The sequence below is a fragment of the Myotis nattereri genome (genome assembly GCF_964212035.1).
Source record: "Myotis nattereri genome assembly, chromosome: 8".
NCBI lineage: Eukaryota > Metazoa > Chordata > Mammalia > Chiroptera > Vespertilionidae > Myotis > Myotis nattereri.
Window position 1 is genome coordinate 72,045,590 of NC_138083.1, and position 20,742 is coordinate 72,066,331.

The 20,742-nt window shown below is 49.4% G+C and overlaps 1 protein-coding gene and 1 long non-coding RNA gene across 10 annotated transcripts in view; one reads left to right on the forward strand and one right to left on the reverse strand.

The window, feature by feature from the left end:
* The window catches only part of PTPRT (protein tyrosine phosphatase receptor type T), a 943,168-nt gene extending 925,695 nt beyond the window's left edge, over positions 1-17,473 (forward strand). For all 9 annotated transcript variants that reach the window (XM_081096943.1, XM_081096945.1, XM_081096948.1 and 6 more), the window contains 4 exons: positions 11,806-11,931; positions 12,976-13,139; positions 15,764-15,899; positions 16,605-17,473. In XM_081096943.1, coding sequence (XP_080953069.1) covers positions 11,806-11,931; positions 12,976-13,139; positions 15,764-15,899; positions 16,605-16,658 — 480 coding nt within the window. In that variant the 3' untranslated portion in view covers positions 16,659-17,473. The remainder of the gene's footprint in view (positions 1-11,805; positions 11,932-12,975; positions 13,140-15,763; positions 15,900-16,604) is intronic.
* On the reverse strand, positions 10,226-11,916 carry LOC308523217. The gene is made up of 2 exons (XR_013996312.1): positions 11,825-11,916; positions 10,226-10,404 (listed from the first exon to the last, which is right to left on the reverse strand). It is a non-coding gene; the product is annotated as an uncharacterized lncRNA (long non-coding RNA).
* Positions 17,474-20,742: the final 3,269 nt, after the last annotated feature.

Sequence of the window (20,742 nt, forward strand, 5' to 3'; positions counted from 1 at the left end):
GTGACCAGGAGGCGGGAGAACAGAGGCTGGATGTGGAAACACTGCCAAAGCTGAAGTGCCCAGGTTTTGGGACCAGGTGGATGTGGAGGTGAATGAGAAGTAGTCATGGACAGGGTTCCAGTCTGGGTCATCAGGCGTCTGGGGATGTGACTGGCCCCAGTGGGGAAGGCAGGGGAGGAGCTGGGGAGGGAGCAGGAAGGTTGGGGAGACCAAGAGAGGCGCAGGTTACAGAAGGGAAAGGAGTGTGACTTGGGCGTGAGACAAGTCACACCCAAGAGACATTCCGGACAGATTCCGCTTGTTCATTCGACCTTGTTAGCTGAATATCTGCTGTTTGCCCGACGCTGTTCTGGGTGCTGGAATGCATCCTTGAGCGAGACATAGGAAGAAAGCAGAAAACTCCCATCTCTCGTGCAACTTCTATTCATTTTCTTTTCATGGAATTTTTTAAATTTTATTGTTGACAGTATTACTGATGTCTCCCATTTTCTCCCTTTTTGCCCCCCTCACCCAACCCCTGCCCCACCCCAGGCCTTTCCCATTCTATTCTGTGTCCATAGGTTATGCATGTATGTTCTTTGGCTAATCTCTTCCTGTCATCTCCTCCAGCACCCCTCCTGCCCCCCGCCCCCCCCCACACACACACACACACTGAGACTGTTATTCTGTTTCCTACTTCCATACCTCTGGCCCTATTTTGTTCACCAGTTTATTATGTTCTTTAGATTCTACTTATAAGTGAGATCGTGTGATATTTGTCTTTCTCTAACTGCCTTACTTTGCTTAGCATAATACTCTCCAGGTCCCTCCATGCTGTTTCAAAGGGTAAGAGATCCTTCTCTTTTACAGCCACATAGTATTCCGTTGTGTAAATGGACCACAGCTTTTTTTTAATCCACTCTTCTACTGATGGGCACTTGGGTTGTTTCAAGATCATGGCTATTGTAAATAATGCTGCTATAAACATAGGGGTGCATATATTCTTTCTGATTGGTACTTTGGGATTCTTAGGATATAGTCCCAGAAGTGGGATCACTGGGTCAAATGGCAGTTACATTTTTAATTTTTTGACCCAATTCCATGCTATTTTCCACAGTGACTATACCCACCAGCAGTGTACTAGGGTTCCCTTTTCTACACATCCTCTCCAGTACTTGTTTGATTTATTGATGGTAGCCATTCTGGCAGGTGTGAGATGATACCTAATTGTCATTTTAATTTGCATCTCTCTGATGATTAGTGATTTTGAGCCTTTTCCATGTATCTATTGGCCATCTGTATGTCCTCTTTGAAAAAGTGTCTATTCAGGTCCTTTGCCCATTTTTTAATTGGATTGTTTGCCTTCCTAATGTTGAGGTGTATGAATTCTTTGTATATTTTGGAAATTAAACTCTTACCAGATGCATCATTGGCAAATATGTTTTCCCATACAGTAGGCTCCCTTTTCATTTTGTTGATGGATTCTTTTGCTGTGCAGAAGCTTTTTAGTTTGATGTAGTCCCATTTGTTAATTTTCCCCTTTGTTTCCCTTGCCCTAGGTAATGTATCGGTGAAAATACTGCTATGAGAGATGTCTGAGATTTTATTGCCTTGTAGGATTTTTATGGTTTCATGACTTAAATTTAAGTCTTTTATCCATTTTATTTTTGTGTAGCATGTAAATTGCTGGACTAGTTTCTTTTTTCTTTTTTTTTTTTTTTTGCATATACCTGTTCAATTTCCCCAACACTATTTATTGAAGAGACTATCTCTACTCCATTGTATGCTTTTACCACCTTTGTCAAATAGTAATTGGCCATATTGGCATGCGTCAATTTCTGAGCTCTCTGTTCTGTTCCATAGGTCTATAGGCCTGTTCTTGGGCCAGTTCCAGGCTGTTTTGATTACAGTAGTTTTATAGTATAGTTTGATATCTGGTATTGTGATTCCTCCAACTTCATTCTTCTTTCTCAGTATTTCTGCAGCTATCCTGGGTCTCTTGGTTTTATATAAATTTTTGGAATATTTGATGGAGATCTGTGAAATATTCATGCAAGTTCTGTTCTAAAGCAGGGAGACAACAAACAGCACACACTCTATAGTGTCCTCAATTGCATGTTAGAAGGTACATGGATGGGAAAAGAAAAATGAGAGGCTGATGAAGATCGGAAGGCTAGTTTGAAGCACAGGATGCCGCTGTGATAGAGTGACCCAGGTGCACCCTATGGAGAAGTTCATTCGAGGGGAGGTTTGGAGGAGTGAGAGGACGAGCCACATGAGCATCTCAGGAAGAGCATTCCAGGCTGAGGGCCAGCCCACACCAAGGCCTATGGGGGGCATGGCCTGGCCCATTTGAGGAACAGTTTGGAGGCCACTGAGACTGGAGCAGGGTGAGTGTGGGCACAGCTGCAGCAGGTGACACAGAGACACAGCAGAACCAGGTCACGGAAGGCCTGGGGAGGCTCCTAGGGAGAGTTTTGGGTTTTACTTGGAGAGAAATGAGGAGCCACTGACAGGTTTTGCAGAAAGGAGTGACTTGAAAAAGTAACTCAAAGTTTTTTAAAAAGCAACCCTCTGGCTGCTGTGTTGAGAATAGACTGTTGGTGTGGGGAGGGGGAGGGTGGCTGCTAAGAGTGGAAGCAGAGAGAACAGAGAGGGACTTCGGCAATAGTCCAGGCGACAGGAGATGGTGGCCTCAACCTCCGTGGTAGCAATGGAGTGGGTTCTAGGTATATAAGATAGATCCAACAAAATATGGAAGTTGAGAGAAAAATGGATGACCCCAAGGGTTGGGCCCAAACAACAGATGGTTGGAATTTGAGATAACCATGAAATTAAACCAATTTCCATAAAACAAAGACTCTTGCAGGGTTCCAGAGTCAGAAGGTATCACCGCCAGGTTTCTTTGCCTGAAAAAGTAAAACAGTGAGTGAATGCTGCTGCATGAGCCCATGAGCAGAATAGAACCAGTGAAAGCCTGTGTACTGTTCCCTTTTCCCAACATCCATTTTGTGTGTGTGTGTGTGTGTGTGTGTGTTTATTGTTGTTTTATCTTTATTGTTGGAAGTATTACAGATGTCTCATTTTTCCCCATTGACCCCCTACACAAGTAATGGCAAACCTATGACACGCGTATCAGAGATGACACGCGAACTCGTTTTTTTGGTTGATTTTTCTTTGTTAAATAGCATTTAAATATATAAAATAAATGTCAAAAATATACATCTTTGTTTTACTATGGTGGCAAATGGTTGCAAATATCAAAAAATTTCTATATGTGACACGGCACCAGAGTTAAGTTAGGGTTTTTCAAAATGCTGACATGCCGAGCTCTAAAGGTTCGCCATCACTGCCTACACCTACACCCTACACTCTACACCCGCTGCCCCCCAGGTCTTCACCACACTATTATCTGTGCCCATGGGTTATGCATATATACATATAAGTTCTTTGATTAATCTCTTCCCACCCACCCACGCCCACCTTCCCTCTGAGATTCTACAGTCTGTGCCACGCTTCTATGTCTCTAGATCTATTTTTTACAAAACCAGATCTCAGGCACAGAGGAGGATTTTCAAAGAGCCTCACTTTGGGACACACAGAGAAGCAAAGGTCAAGGTCATTCATTGACTGTAGCTTCCCCTTTCAGGGCAGGCCCTGGATGAAGAAGATCTTTCAGCCCCAGATGTTGATACAGCCTTTGAGGACTGATTCTCTAAATGCAAACAATCAGGCTCAGACGTTCCCCGAGGTTGGCTGCCATACGCAGCTGGCAAGCATCCCCTGAAATTGGTAGATGAATAGAGCACTTACTGATATAAATATCACCACAACAGCTGGGCACCTGGCGAAAATAAACAATGACACAGCGTGAGCATCAGAAAAGCTGCCCTCAGCACCTGGAGGGGTGTTCTTTGAAGCGGCACTAGCATTTATCTGCCAGGGTGCCTGTGCCAAGGCAGCCTGTAGCTTCAGCCATCACAGCAACACCAACAGGGCAGCCCCAGGTCCCAGGCACATCAGATTGCTCCCAAGAAAACCAATGCCACATCCTGTGGTTTAGGGACTATAGGGGCTCATGTTGGTGGTGTATCTATAAGTTGCAGCAAATAAAGTTGAGAACTGGATGAGAGATCTGAGTGCTTCGCTGTCTTGCACTGCTGGCCAGATCTGCCAGCCTCTGCTTAGAATCCAATATTACTTCATTCAGTCATCCATCCATCCCCAGCAACAGCTACTCTTCTGTTCTCCACAATGGCTGTCGTGCAAAGATAATTATGAATAGGTGGGGCTCAAGGTAAAGACTCTCAAAGCAACTACATTCAACCTTAGAGGCTTTTCTAGCTCTGTGGGACTCCAAAGGCCTATGGCCAGATTAGTGGGGCAAAATCCCAGAACCACAACATCCAGTAAATGACACTGTGGTTTCTGATGGGTACACCAGAAAGAACATTTTCAGTCACCCCCAATAGCGTTGACAAGAGCTTGTCCATCTTTAATGGCCTCTATGGTTAGACCAGAGTTGTGGGGGAAGGGGTTAGAAACAGAAGAAAGCCCTCTTCATGGCCATGCCACACCCACCACGTTGTTTAGAAAGCTCAGGAGACCCTCTGTGACTGCTCTGGGGTGTGGCTGTGTGGTGGGCGGAATCATGCCCCCCAAAAGATGTCCACATCCTAATCCCATTAATGTGTTATCTTACATGATAAAAGGGACTTAGCAAATGTGATGAAGTTAGGCATCTTGAAATGTGTAGATTGTTCTGAGTTATCCAGGATCCTTATAAGTGGAAGGAGGAGGATCAGAGTATGTCTATTTCTTTCACCAGGCAGGGGAAATTTGTCATTATTTTTTCAAATAGGTTTTCAATTTCTTGCTCCCTCTTTTCCTTCTGGCACCTCCACGATGTGAATGTTGGTATACCTGAAGTTGTCCCAGAAGTTTCTTATACTGTCTTCATAATTTTGGATTCTTTTTTCTTTTTGCTGTTCTGATTGGGTGTTTTTGCTTCCTCATATTCCAAATTGCTGATTTGATCCTCAGTGTCCTCTACTGTTGATTCCCTATAAATTATTCTTCATATCAGTTAGTGCATCCTTCATTTCTGACTGGTTGTGTTTTATGGTTCCCAAGTCCTTTTTCATGCTGTGGAAATTCTCACTAAGTCCCTTAAGCATCTTTATAACCATTGTTTTGAACTTTGTATCTGGTAGTTTGCCTGCTTCCATTTCATTTAGTTCTTTTTCTGGAGATTTCTCCAGTTTTCATGTGTGACATGTTTCTTTGCCTCCACATTTTGGCTGCTTTCTGGTGTTTGTGCCTATGTATTAGGTAGAACTTCTATGTCTCCAGGGACTTAGTAGAGTGGCCTTGTGTAGTAGGTGTACTGTAAGTCTCAGTGGCACAGCATCCCCAGTCACCTGAGCTGGGCACTCCAGGTGCACCCCTGTGTGGGCTGTGTGCACTGTCCTGTTGTAGTTGAGCCTTGATGGCTATTGGTGTTGCTGGGAAGTATTGATCCCCAGGCCAATTGGCTGGGAGGGCCAGCTGCAACTACAGTGAAAGACCTGACGTGCAGGTGTCGACCCTATGGAGCAAGACTTGCTTCAGTGGGGCTTTGGTGCTCACCGAGTCCACTTCTTGAGTGTTTCACTTGTGGATGTGGTAGGACTGTAATCTGGTGTGGTCTGAAGCTGACCACCAGGTGCACTAGCTCTGCGGCCTCCCAAGATGTACCCTGCCTGTACCCTGTTGGAGGCCACCTGGCATAATACTGAGGGATCTGCAGATGGCTGCTACATGTATTGGGCTTGGAGGTGCCCAGAAGAGGCCAAGCTGTGAACCAAGACTGGCTGCTGCTAGTGCCAGGCCTGGGGTTACATAGCAAGAGGTACAGAACACCCTGAGGCTAGCAGCAACTTGAGAGAGTTTAGGAAAGTCCAAAGCAGTATGGAAAAGCCACTGGAAAGGGTTTGGATGAGCCCAAAAATTGGGTGGGGCAGGGTCTCAGGGAATCACCGGGGTGGGGGATGGGCGGGGGGGTGGGGAAGGGTGAGAACAGTGTGAACCAGGTTGATGGAGACTCAGATATGGTATCTGCCAGTCAACTCTGTGACAGGGGAGGTCTCAGCATAGGAACAGTGACCTCTGCCAGCACTTCTATGTGGGAGAAAGCTGCCTCCCAGCTCTTGCCCTGATGTCAGACAATTCAGTTCCTCCCCGTATGTCCCTGTTTCCTTTCAAGCTGCTGCCCCAGCACTGGAGCTCAGAGGAAGGGAGTTGAGTAAGTCCCTGTGCAGGCCCTTTAAGAGGTGTCACTCAGCCACAACCCCTGCTGGTTTTTACAGCCTGAATTTGTGAAGACATCTCTTCCCAACACTGGAAGCCTGGGATGAGGGGTCTGGTGTGGGGCTGGGACCCCTCACTTCTCAGGGGTACCTCCACAGCCAAGGTATCCCTCCAGATTAAAATAGGCCACACATGGGTGTGGGACCTGCCCGTTCAGCACCTCCACCTCTCCTACAGGCTCGATGTGGCTTCTTTAATTCCCTAGTTGTAGGACTTCCATTCAGCCAGATTTCAGGTGGTTCTGAATGATGGGTGTTCTGAAGATTAGTTGTATTTTTGATGTGGTTATGGGAGGATTCTCATACCTTGTTTACCTACACCTCCATCTTGACTAGAAGCCAAAAATTGATCCATTCTTAAGTTGCATATCTCAGTTGTCTCTCTCCTACCTGTTTCTAACATGCCCTGGCCTTTGCCTTCCACCCACCCTTTTCCTAAGCGGCCCCCCTTCCTTTCTGGAAATGCATGCTGATGCAGCTGTCATAAGTCAGTTTCCAACCCTGATGGAGACTCTACTGTTCACCCGTCCGACCATGGAGAGGCTGCATGGAGGAGGGGTGTGCGGGTCACTATGATTATGGCCCATGTGCCTCTCTCTGTCCCTTGCTTTGTGTCCACTGCTTCACGCACCATCTGTCTTCCTTAACTGGCCACAGTATTGAAACCAATTATTTGATTTGGACGCCTTATCAAACCTATTTAAAGGAATTTTATAATCATGAACCTGAATTTTAAAATCAATTCAGGTGGGTCTTTTCTGTTTTTCTCTTAAAAATACTAATTCACTTCATCTTGGGTGGCTTGGGCCAGGTTCCCCCGACCCCACCCCACCCACCCTGCTCTGTGGATTAGAGGGACCTTGACAAGTAAGCCTTTAATTTCTGAAGTTGTATATTCCTTGGCTTTTCCGTTTTGTGAAAGTATTATTTAATTAACAAAAGGCAGACTAAGGTGTACAGAAATGTGCTTTAAAGTTGTTTATTCCCCAAATAGGACATATGCTAGTTTCCGTTCAATGCATCAGGGCACATTTATATCAGTGACTAACAAGCTTTCTGAGTCCATCAGTGAAAACAGATGATGTTTAACAGTGGAGCTGCCTTTGTGTTTGTTATTGTTCGCGTATGAACTTGCTCTTTGCACGGCTCACACAGCCATGGAGACCGTGTGGAACAATATATGGCAGCTGTTCCCGGCCATCCACACAGGCGTCATGACTTCCGCTTGGTTTAACTTGTTCTGACAGTAAACAAGAGCTGCTCTGCTTTGCTGGAGGAAGCCTGGCCGTTTCTAACCAGCATCCGAGCAGGGCTTGCTCCCCTCAGGTGTGGTCCTTGGCACAGCCTGCTGTCTGAAGTGAGGAAGCGCTCAGACTGGCAGCACCACCCTCCCTGCTGGGTAAGGAGGGAGATACTGAAGTGAAAGGTGGAAAAAGGCTGTTGGTCCAGGCTCTAGGCCAGCGGTTGGCAAACTGCGGCTCGGCAAACCGCAGCTCACGAGCCACATGCGGCTCTTTGGCCCCTTGAGTGTGGCTCTTCCACAAAATACAGACTTCTGCGCATGGGCCATGAAGTTTCAATCGCCCTGTATGTGCGCGCCCGCACATGGTATTTTGTGGAAGACCCACATTCAAGGGGCCAAAGAGCCGTATGTGGCTCACGAGCCACGGTTTGCCAAACACAGCTCTAGGCTAAAGGATGTGAATCAACTCTTGGAGACAGCCATTTCGACAGTTTTCCATCTAAGGAAGAAAATGCCAAAGTGGTACTGAGTGTACATGTGGCCCCAGGTCAGTGGGGACCTCATGGTTTTAGAGCAATGGTTCTCAACCTTCTGGCCCTTTAAATACAGCTCCTCATGTTGTGACCCAACCATAAAGTTATTTTCGTTGCTACTTCATAACTGTCATGTTGCTACTGTTATGAATAGTAATGTAAATATCTGATATGCAGGATGGTCTTAGGTGAGACCCCTGTGAAAGGGTCGTTTGACCGCCAGAGGGGTCGTGACCCACAGGTTGAGAACCGCTGTTTCAGAGGGTCAAGTGGGCTTTTGAATCCCCCCATTTCCAGGGTCCTCACCCCCAAGATTTCTATAAAATGCTGATGCTCGTGCTCGTGGTCTGGCCCTCAGACCACATATATGTTTCTGCTTTGTTTCTTTGTCACCCAGGAAGAAAGCTTAGTTCCTCGCTGGTTTCCACAGGAAATCAATACATATTGAGCACTGTGCACATTATTATAAATTTGCTGAATATTTAGGTTAGGAGGGGGGTCACATGACACATCGATTCATTTTCGTTTCACTGCATCCCAACCTCCCTCTCCCATCTCCTGGGTCCCCCTCCAGAACATTCCACAGGTCTCTCTCCTTTGACATGCAGAACATGTCCAGTCCCCACAGCTCCCCTAAGCTGGTTGATCAGGAATTTTAACAAGGGCAGTCCTTTAGGTATTATCTTAAAGAGAAATTTTCCTAAGAGCTACTAAGTGGAGGGAGAAAAAAAAAAACTTCACTTTATCCATCTTGTTTGAGGGGCACTCCCCCAAATTGCCTAATAATTGTAGCTCACATTTACTGAGTGCTCACTACTTGCAGACACATTCAGATCCACAGCCACTCATAACTCGGAGAAGCTAAAAGATTTGGCCAAGCCACTCAGCTAGAAAGTGGCAGGGCTGGGATTTGAACCCAGGGAGCCCTTTTGCTACACTGCCTACATGGCCAGAAAGGCCGCGCCCACCAAGGCACAACCCCAGCGGCTGGAGGCCAGGACAGCCTTGAGCTAAACCACAGAGGACATTTCTTGTTGATGAGAATCATTTCTGAGCCCCAGAGGGTCACTGGGAACACTCGGCTCCCGCCCCTCCCTCCTGTCCCCAGGGCTGGATTATGTGTGGCCCCTGAGCTGTGGGGAGACCCTGATGATCCTTGGCAGCTCAAACGCCACGTCACCCACACTGTTGCTGCCGCCATCTCACAAGTGAGGGAACTCAAGGGAAAGGATGGCTCTGATTTAGGATTAAGGCCCCACACACTTCCCCAGCCCTCTAGGCATTACGGGAGGGTGACCTGGAAAATCAAATGCAGGGAAGTGTCCCAAATGTAGGAGTCTTGTTTGAGGCATAGTAGAACCTATTAGCTTGAGAAATTGGTCTGGAAATCTTATTAAAAGAGACAAATAATTCCACATTCTCTCCAGACTGAAAATATTGGGGGGACTTTCCCTGATGCCTCGGACCACTGTACCTGATGTCAGGATCACGGTCAACTTCTGGCAAGGCCAAATTCAGTGCAAATGATAAAGGCAATTATTTTTTTAATGGGAAGTTCTGATGAGTTCTGATTTCTCTGGCCAGTCACAGACTTATCAGTGCTGGTCCCTCACCACTTGGGAAGGGTACAAGGCAGGAGAGCCAATGGCAAAGAGAAATGAAGGTCAAATTGTGGATCTGTCATAACCGCCCAGCTCAGCAGATGACTGTCCAGCCACAGGGCCCCTGTGACAGCCACCCACACACATGCTCGGATAACCCCCAGTGGAGATGCCAGGAAAGCAACCACCATTCGTTAGGTCTTTACTATTACAGACAGGTGATAAGAAGAATCCTTCAGCTTTAAATGTGAGGCATTATCATAATCGTTATTTTGTGGAGCACTGATAGGCTCAATAATACTGTGAGTCGCTGGGATTCAGTGGGTGCTTATGCCATGCCTGTTTGTTCACATGCGCCATCTCCTTTATTCCCAGAACAAGCTGACAGTGTAGGGGTCGGCCAACTTTCTCTGTGAAGGACAAGATAGGAAATATTTTAGGTTTTGCAGGCTATGTGGTCTGCTCAGCTCTGCCATTGTAGCTCGAAAGCAACCGCAAGACAATAATACATAAACAAAGAAGTACAGCGGTGTTTCAATAAAACTTTACTGACAGAATCGGTGCTGGCCAGGTGTGGCCTATTCTGTGACCAATATTGTCCCTGAACCGGAATTTGGGTTGCACAGCTAGGATGTTTGGAGATGTGTGCTTTCTCTCTCCTTCATCCTCCCTCCTCCTGGCTTTTCCATTTGGTTCCAGTTCTGGAGAGAGAAAGAATAGAGAAAATCCACTTTTGCATGTGACTGCTCTCTCTCCACAAAGGGACATCGATCCCTTTCATGAAAATCCTGCATCCGTGGTAGCTGTGAGGAGGCCACTGGGTTGCTGTCTGCAAGCTGGTGTAGGCTGTGGCAGACCAAGTGGCCCTCAGAGGCTTCGGTGGGTCTTGTGAATCTTGGCTCCATCCTCTGGGCAACCCCCAGGTGGAGGGTCCATGCTGGAGTGGCCCCTGACAAGCATACAACCTCAACTTGGCTCTTTTCTGTGCCCAATGCTGAGGCCTATAAACCTGGACAGAGTTCACCCCCATGATCCTTGGGAAGCAGGAATTTGAGGAAGCACATTTGCCCCTCTGAGCCACATCCCCTGCCAACTATCTCAATGTTCTTTTTCCAACTGAAGTCATCTGGTGGCTTAACAGATAGAGAAGAATGAAGTGTCTGTCTCTTTCTTGATGAGACTATAAACCTAAGGAATCCCTTGTGATCTTAGGCCATGGTTTCTCAATCTCTGCACTATTGATATTGGGGGCCAGAGTCCTGGGTGGGGGAAAGGTATACCCTCATTGGAGGATATTGAGCAGCATCCTGGCCTCCACTCACTAGATACCCATAGAAACCCCCAGGTGTGACCATCAACAGTATCTCCAGACATTGACAAATGTCCCCTGGGTGGCAAAACCATCTCTGGCTGAGACACTGTCTTAGGTTGTGGGGCCACCGTCGCCTTTGCTCTCAGCTGTAGGATCTGATTCACAATTCCAGAAAAATAGGAAAGATCACAGGCAAGACCTCTCAACACCATGCTACATCACCTTTTGTAAGGTAAGCATAGTTATCCCCATTTTACATATTAGAGAACTGAGGCCTGGGCCACACAGCTAGTAAGGAGCAGAGCCTGGATTTGCACCCAAGCATGTCTGATGCCAAAGCTTACATATATTCTAAAGTGTTCATGATCTGATCATGAAATGATTGTAAAGGTTTTCCTGGAATGGGGAAGTGTTTGCCGAGGTTCACATTAGTGAAAAGAAAACTAGAGGTTATACCTGCCCTTCCCTTGGAGTGTTCTACTTAAGTCTAACAGCAGCGCTTCGAGGTAAATACCATTCTCCCCATTTTACAGATGAGGAAAGTGAGGCCCAGCAAGTCTAGCAAATGGTGTGAAATCATCACAGCAAAGTGTTTGTGTGTTCAGAACTTCGACTTTTCAACAACACACCCCAAAATGGGTGGCTGCTCCCCAATAGGGAAGCGGAGTCTAATTTCCTACATGACACTCTGCATCTCTAGCCAGTGAGTTCTGCCTACGATAAGAAAGGCTTAGTGATACATGAGACTAACGCCCTCCCACACGGCCTCTCCCTGTGGCCTCTTCCCCAGCTCTGTATGCAGTACTGGCCTGAGAAGACCTCCGGGTGCTACGGGCCCATCCAGGTGGAGTTCGTCTCCGCAGACATCGACGAGGACATCATCCACAGAATATTCCGCATCTGCAACATGGCTCGGGTAAGCGTGCGGCGGCCATTGCATCCCACGCCGCCCTCTCCCCCACCGCACACACACACAAATAGATGGAGCCTGTGGGAGAGGAACCCGCCGCTAATGAGCGTCCGGGCTGAACTCTCGGATCATTTCGTCCTTGGGGAAGCGATGCCTCTGCCAATGCCAGCTCCAGCCATGGTTCCAACACAGGTTCACACAGGGAGACATCCCACCTGCCATCTGCCTGTTTCCTGACACACTTGCTGCCATGTAGACAACATTTAGAAATTAGCGCTTTCCCACTGTGTCGCGCTGTTTTGGCAGTAGATGCAGCCTTTGATTGGATCCAGTAAGCGTTGGGCTAGACCCTGGGAACCACACCAAAAAGAAGAAGAGCCACTTCCAAGAGGAAACTCACTGGCTGGGTGGAGGAGTATGGGTGGAAGGGAGCAGATTAGTAACCTATGGAATGGTGGCTGACTAAAGTGACACGGGCCTTTATTGGGGCCCAGGGGACCAGAACTCAGCTCCTGCCCTCAGAGTTCACCATCTAGTGCAGTGAGGGCGAACCTTCTGAGCTCGGCGTGTCAGCATTTTGAAAAACCCTCACTTCACTCTGGTGCCGTGTCACATGTAGAAATGTTTTGATATTTGCAACCATAGTAAAACAAAGATTTATATTTTTGATATTTATTTTATACATTTAAATGCCATTTAACAAAGAAAAATCAATCAAAAAAATGAGTTCACGTGTCACCTCTGACATGAGTGTCACAGGTTCGCCATCACTGATCTAGTGGGAAAGTGAGACATATTCTGGCACATGAACCTCAGGGAGAGGGCAGGTTTTTCCTGAGGAATGGAATGTTTGAATTGGGTTTTGAAGACTGAGTAGGAGTTTTCCAGGTTGAGAAGGGTGCAGGGCAGTCATGGCAGGAGAATCAGTGTGCACAACAGTGTAGAGATGGGTAAAGAGTCTGTGACTCCCCGTGATGACATGGCTGAGACCTCATTTAGTCTGTCCTCCACCCAATGCTGCACCAGCCCTAACAGCCTCTCTGTTTTCAGCCTCAGGATGGGTACCGTATAGTCCAGCACCTCCAGTACATTGGCTGGCCCGCCTACCGGGACACGCCCCCCTCCAAGCGCTCTCTGCTCAAAGTGGTCCGGCGGCTGGAGAAGTGGCAGGAGCAGTACGACGGGCGGGAGGGACGCACCGTGGTCCACTGCCTGTGAGTACTGTACTAGGGAGGCATCTCCAGGGCCACGGGGTGGTGGGTGATAGGACGGCCTTGACGATGCTGGCCACAAACACTAGTCCTAGGCACACCTGGCTATACCACATCTCAACATCCCTGAAAGGCCAACGGGAGTGTATTCAAAGAATCTCAACCCTCGATGGACTGGGGTTGCCCTGAACTAATGTTATGTGACATTTTTCCTGATGCAAAACCTGGTAGCCTTTCCCCAAACATGGAGTGTGGTCAGACCACACCCCTATGCTCCCAGGAGGCAGGTAAGTCCCACCCTCCAGCAGGATGTGGCCTGCCAGTCACAAGAAGGCTCAGGATGAAGAGGGTTCCACCAACTAAACCCTCTTCTATCATTTCCTGAAGAAAAGGAGGACAGGGGAATGGGTTAAGTGAGCTCAATGCCAGGCAGTTAAAATGAGTCACCTCATTCCATCTGTGAGGTAGATTTTATCATGTCGCGGTGAGGCATCAAGTAGTTAAGAGAGGAGCTTTGATTAGAATCCACTGGCCTCCAGGCTAACATGCCAGCCATTAACCCACACTCCCACTCTGAGTAAACCAAGGGGTTCATCCACTGTGTCTGCAACACTTTTCCCAGGGCACCGTGGGCTCAGGTCGGCTGTGTTCATACTTCCATTACTGAGGTGAAATGGAACCTTCACCTCCTGTCTTAGGACAGGCATAGCTGGGGCGCAGGGGTTCCGGGTCAAACAGACCCTGAGGTCATCACGCAGGGTGGAGGGCAGGTCCCTTAGAGGACTGTGGCTGACAAGCTGTCTTCACGGAAATCACTTAATTTTATGAGCCTTAGTTTACTCATCCACTGAATTAGGTCATTGTAAGGCTCTGTGGGGCTTTGTGACATATTTAGAAAGTAAACACAGTTTATCTGCCAACATACAAATCTGCAATATCATGGTAGCAAATATGCAAATGCCTGTGTCCAAGTCCACCATAGGAGTATAAAGAGAAGGATCCTAGAGACCTCAGACCCAAAACAAACCGGGAGCGATGACAGCTCGTGTGGAACATCTGGTTCACAACCATTCCCTTTGCTTCTTAGAACCTTAAAGTCATTGGGGAGACATGAATGAGAGGACCCCCTCTTTAAAAAGGTGTGTTAAGGAAGACTGGGCCAGAGACTTCCCCTTTTCAGAATAACTGTTTGTGGAGTTAGTGGAGGCATTAATAACACCTACTGACCTCAGAATTGTCTTTTCAAAACCAGCTTATTCTCTTTCTAAAAGGAGGTGCACACGCAGGTCAGAAAGTCACAGAGCTTAAAGCGAAGTTCAACACACACAGCTCAAGGGCCATCACCTGTAGCAATCCCCCTTCCCAAGGGATGCCCACTGTAGTCCAGGAAGATGCCATGAGGTGTTGCATGTCTCATTGATGGGAGACATCAGCCAGGCTGAGCTGGCTCTCCCCACATCCCAGAAACTGGCAGCTGGTTCCCTGCTCCCTTCAGTTCCCTCCCACACCCTCAGGGGGCTCTCCTTCAGCCCAGAGCCACACCCATCTCACCAGGGTCTCCCTCCACTGGCCCGAGATGCCTCTTCCTCTTGGGCTCTGCTGTTCTTGCTCCAGAAAATACTGAACCCTCCCTCCTCTTTCCTATGTGATTGGTTTTTATCCCTCTCTTCCCTGTCCAAGGTGACCAGCAGTTTGAACCAAAGGAAAGCACAGGGGTGTCCTTCTATCAACAGGGACCTTGGCACCCCTGGGAGCCACCGTCACCAAAACAGACCCTGAAATGCAGGCGCTGGCTAGTGAATGAGGGCGATTGTCTGTACTTGAAGCATCTGGTCGTTGGATGTCCTATAGATAAAACATCTGGGAGATCAAGTGCCTTAGTTTCATCCAGATGTTCCTTAGACACAGACCATTACATGAAATCATTAGTTACTCTTGGCAACACGCCCAGGAGTTCCGAATCAGGCAGATTCCAAAAGGGACTCTCGGTAAAGAGTTGAGATGTCTCCATGAAGATGACATGTGGAGGCTCAGAAAGAAGGAGTGGCAGGGAGCTGGCCCTGCCAAGGACTCTCTATCTCTACTCTCCAGAGCTGTAGGGTCTTGCTTACGCAGGTGTATAAATAGAGACTTATCACTTCAGGACACAGTATCTCAGACCCAGCCTGGCCCCCACCCAAACACCTGGGCTGGCTGTCCCTAGTGGGTGGGAAAACTAGGAGGAAAATCATACACAACCTTCAGCTGCCTTCACTGGATGAGTGGGTGGACCCAGAGCATCCCTTTGGACAAGGATGCAGGCACATGAATAAAGACACCACAAGGCCTGAAGGTTGGGGTCGGTGTGCCATGGAGACTATAACCTGCTCACAGAATCAAGGAAACATCAAGCTAACGGAACTCTCCCGGGTCCTCTAGTCCAACCCCTCCATTACATGAATGGGAAACTTGGAGCTCAGACAAGGAGTGACTTACCCAAGGTCACAGCAGGTTCAGGGCACACAGACCCTGACATGTGGCTCGGGTTAGGGCTTTCGCCAATGCCTTACCTTGGCCAAGGTAGTCACTCCCCCATGCCAGTGGGGCACCCACGAAGGAGTCTGACTTACCCTTCCCCCTGTGTTTAGAAATGGGGGAGGCCGCAGCGGGACCTTCTGTGCCATCTGCAGCGTGTGTGAGATGATCCAGCAGCAGAACATCATTGATGTGTTCCACATCGTGAAAACGCTGCGGAACAACAAGTCCAACATGGTGGAGACCCTGGTGAGTGTCCCGAGAACTGTTCTCCCCCAGGCAGGGCGTGACCCTAGTTCCCTGTGCCGGAAGAAACCAGCATCAAATAGTAAAACACTCAGTGACTTATCACCTACAATCGACATCCTTTGCTCCCAGTCTCACCAACTTCTCTTTCCTGCAGGGCAGCCCACATATTAACCCTGATACACCCCACTCTGTTTTACTCTCTGCCCGTTCTTTAGGGAAGTGCCACTAACCCAGGCTTAGGGGAAGGGCTTCTGGATTGTACAGTGTGGATTATGTTTTGGATCCAGTTCCATCCCAGTCTAATTGACTTAGGCTAATTTTTTGAATACGGTATTGGAATAGGACACTGGAGAAAGGGATGGAAAGAGACTGGGCAGGTAGAGCCCCCGATGAGAAGACCTGGTGCAATGATGGGGACAGACCACACATAACTTTAATGTGAGTCTTTAACCCACTCTCAGTGGGTCCCCCTCAAAGTCTGGTGTGTAGACCAGCAGTAGCATATGGGAGCCTGGTAGAAATGCCGAATCTTGAGTCCCACCCAAGAGCAACTGAATCAGAATCTGCACGGATAATTCTGAGCTGACTGTTAGCACAGATGTAGGTAAAGTTCGTTCCAAAATCGTACCTCTAAATGCATTTTCCTTTCCTTTCCCTCTCTCTCCTGCCTTCCCTTCTCCCTGTCTGCCTCTCTCCTCCTCTCAGGAACAGTATAAATTCGTATACGAGGTGGCATTGGAATATTTAAGCTCCTTTTAGCCTGATGGGATGGGGAGCCTGCTGGAGTCCAGAGGCTGCTGCAGTCAAACCCCCTTTTCTGTGAATGGCAGTGACGGGCTAAGAGGCGGCACCTGGCCCAACTCCAAGGAGAAGACTGGTGATCTCATGCCTGGGGTGGGCCCTGCACCTTCTGAGGGGCTCCTGGAACTGGGAAATAGGTTCTGAAAGGTCCAGGCTTTTCCTGCACCCCCACCGGCCACAGACGCGGACCCACAACAAGGCCCCGGACTTCCCAGTTCCCCGACCTCTTGTTCTGTGCTTTCCAAGTGTGTGGACCTCATGGCAAGCCAGCTGGGGTGCTCGGAGATGCAGGCTCGCTGTACCTCCGGGCCTGCTTCTCCTTGGGAGTGAGGGGATTGTCTCCGCCTCCACGCTGTGGGCGCAGTGACTGGCCTCTTGGGGTCCCTGCCCTGCTGCCCTCTGCAGTCTCCTTCAGTGACCTGGGGCTGTCCCGAGACCACAGCAGGGGCCCCATCCTGCCCCCCTGCCTGCACGGAGCTAGCCCTCCAGCATTCTGTACCCTCCCCAGCCCGGGCCTTGGCCCTCTGTCACTCACGCCAGCCTGCTGGGTCCACAGCACTCTTGGATGAAGGTTTTCTTTGCTTTTTTGTCCTCGGTGGGAGGGGGTGGAACTGCAGGGATGGTGGCTGCTCCTCCTTGTCTGTGAAAAGGGACCACTGCCTGGAGGCAGGGCTCTTGCTGACCCTTGGGTGGCGCCCCCTTTGGGAGAGATGACAGGATAAGATTTGATTATTTTCCAAAGCATATATTAAAAGAAACTTTCTTTTGGGGGATGTAAAATCTAAGTCTCTTATGTGAAAAAAAAAAAAGGGGGAGCGGGGCTGGGAAGGAAGTTTGGATGTGTAGCTACAGGACCAATCGCTCAGGCCTGTCATCAGGCAACATCCTTAAAGGGTCCCACCTGGGACGGCCCAGCCTCTGACGAGGCAGAGTCGGCTGGGCGGAGGCCGCTCCTCTGGCTTCTGGGCAGCTGAGTCCCCGCTTTCAGCATAATCTTCCGAGGAAACCCAGCTGCTATCCTGACAAAGGCCACTGTGGGCCAGTTATGCTTTGGTTTAAAATAGGCCGAGGGGATCAGGCCTGGGAAACTAGGGTCCTGCCCAAGGATGCGTGAGTCAGTGACAGGGAGCCGGCATCTGCTAGGCATCTCCTGTGCGTCCGGGTGAACCACTCCGTGTGCCATCCCACAATCTTAGGGACACCCCCGCCCCGGGGAGAGTGCGTGCCCTTTCGTTATCTCCATGTTACGTGAGGAAGCCGAGGCATCTTCCTCGGCGGTGAAATTCTGGGCTCCAGAAAGGCGAATAATGGCGATAACACTTATTTTCCTTACTTTCTCCATCCTTCCTCAGCCAAGCAATTATTTTATGGAGGGAAAATAGGGCCAGAAACTTCTGGGCAGAGAACTCCACAAATGGAAATTTAATTCTTTCTTTCTGGTGCCAGTTCTTCTGGGAGGCCCAGAATTTCAGCTCTATTTTAGTGCCTCGTTCCTGGCTCCCCAGGAAAAGCTAGTCTCCTGTAATCATTCCTTCGCCAGTGAAAACCATTCCCTGTTCCCTCAGGCAATGCTGTCTGCCACCAGAGACTCCCTACCTTGTCTCTCACAGGGGCCTGGGCTCAGGACCTGACAGCCTTGGGGTTGCCTGGGATGGAGGAAGCTGCATCGTGGAGGCTGCTCTAGCCCCAGACAGGAGGAATCAGCAGCTCAGAGTGCACTGGGGAAACTGAACCTCGGTGCAGCGCAGGAGCCACGGAGCAGGGAGCCTGCCTAGGGCTTCCTAGAGGAGGTGACTCCCACCCCAGCTGGGTCTCCACTGCAGGAAATCCAGGCCAAGATCAGCATGGGCAATGGCAAAGAGGTGTGGGAAGTCCTGGGGTGGGGGCAGTATGGGGGGAAGGGCAGCCCACCCAGAGGTCAGGAGAGGAGCCAGGGTCAGGGGTGAATGCTCAGCCAACAGTGCAGCTTCGCCCCATGGGCCACAGGGAGCTCGGGGTGACGCACTCAGCTCAGTGTTGGGCAGGCGGCCTCTTCCCCTTCATCAGACACTGTGAAAACACTCCCTTCAGCATGTACTCTTTACTATCACATCTATTTGTCTGTCTGCTCATTATTTTGTCGCTGGAACAAAATACGCAGGGGATTGTGAGCTTCTGCTTCTGTGAGAAACGGGGTCTCTGCTCTACCAGGGGCAGGGTGACCCAGCCAGAGCCCACAGGAGGGGACATGGAAAGAACCCACAGACGCTGCTCCCAGTGGCATGGGCTCGGAAGCTGTCTAGAAGTCCGGGGACTTGATCAAGGAAGGGCTGTCACTTTGGAGGTTCAAAAAGAAACATCTCAAAGCAAAGGAAGAAAAAGGAGCCCCAGGAAGAACTCACTCTTCTCCTTTCATGGGCCCTTCCCCGTGAGCTCGAGCGGGTCCCCGGGCCCCAGCCCCCACTGGTTCTGCTGGCCTCGCCTGGCTCCAGTCCACGGCTCCAGCCGGCGCTCCCCCGCCTTCAAAGAGCCTACAGCCTAGCAAATCACTCTGTTATATGTTCCTTTCTCAGATCTTGGCTCATCCATACAGAATGAGGGGACTAAGGCTACTAACACAAATCCCAAGATTTATTCTGCTCAGGAAGGGGTAAAACAGCTGGCAGATAAAAAATGGCAGTGGCTTCTATCCTTTCAAATGGTAGGGATTTAAAATGTGACTTCAGGCAGAAGGAAAACTGTAAAAACTCAGACCACAGTGGGATAACCACTGCCCAGCCCAGGGCCAGTGATGGTTCCCGCCGTTCGTCCCTCATTTCCTCACAACCCAGCCACCTCCCAAGATAGCAGGGCAGTGAGCAGGTCTTAGGCCAGTTTACCCAGAAGAAACTGAGGCTGGTGAGTGGAGATGCCTCCCGAAGATCCCACATGGCCAGGGCTTGGGTGAGACGGGGCACCGGTGCCTAAGAAGTTGAGCTTTCTCAAACACCTCCTCCCCTATGGTACCTTCCCACCCTCCACTTACAGGGGGACTCACCTTGCTCCCTGCAGAGGAAACCTGCTTGTGGTCTCTGCGTCTCCACAAGTGGGACCAGCCTCTCATTTCTGGATCCCAAAGGGAGTGCCCTCACTTAGTGCAGGGCCTCGTGGTTCTCACCTCCCAGCTATGTGCCCTGTTGGGAGAAGAGGAAGGTATGAACGAGGAGCCAGGAAGCATCCCCACCTGCATATGTTTATGCTGTCGGCAGCTTTGTCCAGGTGGAGTCCACACGGTTGCTGATGCAGCAAACCTGAGCACACACTGCACATGAGGGCTTGGGGTCTGGAAGGCTCTTCACTTTACTTAAACCACAATATTTATGGGTTCCTATGACACACAGGGCCCTCCCTGCAGGGGGTGCTACCAGGAAGCACTGTTGCCATGGTACAGTTCATCCATTGGTGAGGCATGGGTTGTGGTAGAAAGAGCTCAGCCTTCAGTTTCCCAGCCCAGCTTCAATCCCAGCCCAGCCATTTCTCGGCTATAGATTGTTGGGTCAACCAGTTAATAGGAAGAGATGTGAAATGAAGAGCCTCGGCCAATAGAAGAGGTAGATTTGGAAAGCTACAGACAGGAAAACAGGAAGGCAAGGCCAGGAAGTTGGGACCTAAAAGGAATACTCAGAACCAAGGATGCATATGGTCCACTGGGTCCATCGCTTCTATGATACGGCAGGCCAGGGGATGGGGAAGGACCAGCCAGAACCACCTAGAGCAAGGATGTTGCTTTATGTAAGTCTCGGCATCTTAGGACAAAGATGGTAATTTTCCCTCTGGCCAATCATGTTTATTCACACCCGTTCCCCATGGCTGAGCTAGCTCTTACTGTATGCCCTCACCAGGACCCACACTTCCTCAGCTCCAGGTGAATCTGTTGTGTGCACAGAGGTGTGAGTCTAGTAAGGCTGCTGCAGACAGCAGACGTGAAGGCCAGGGAGGAGCATCCAGGAGGCACTGCCCAGCCCAGAGCCAGAGCCATTGAAGGAGATGGATAATTCTGCACCTCATTGCCTTAGAACAGAAT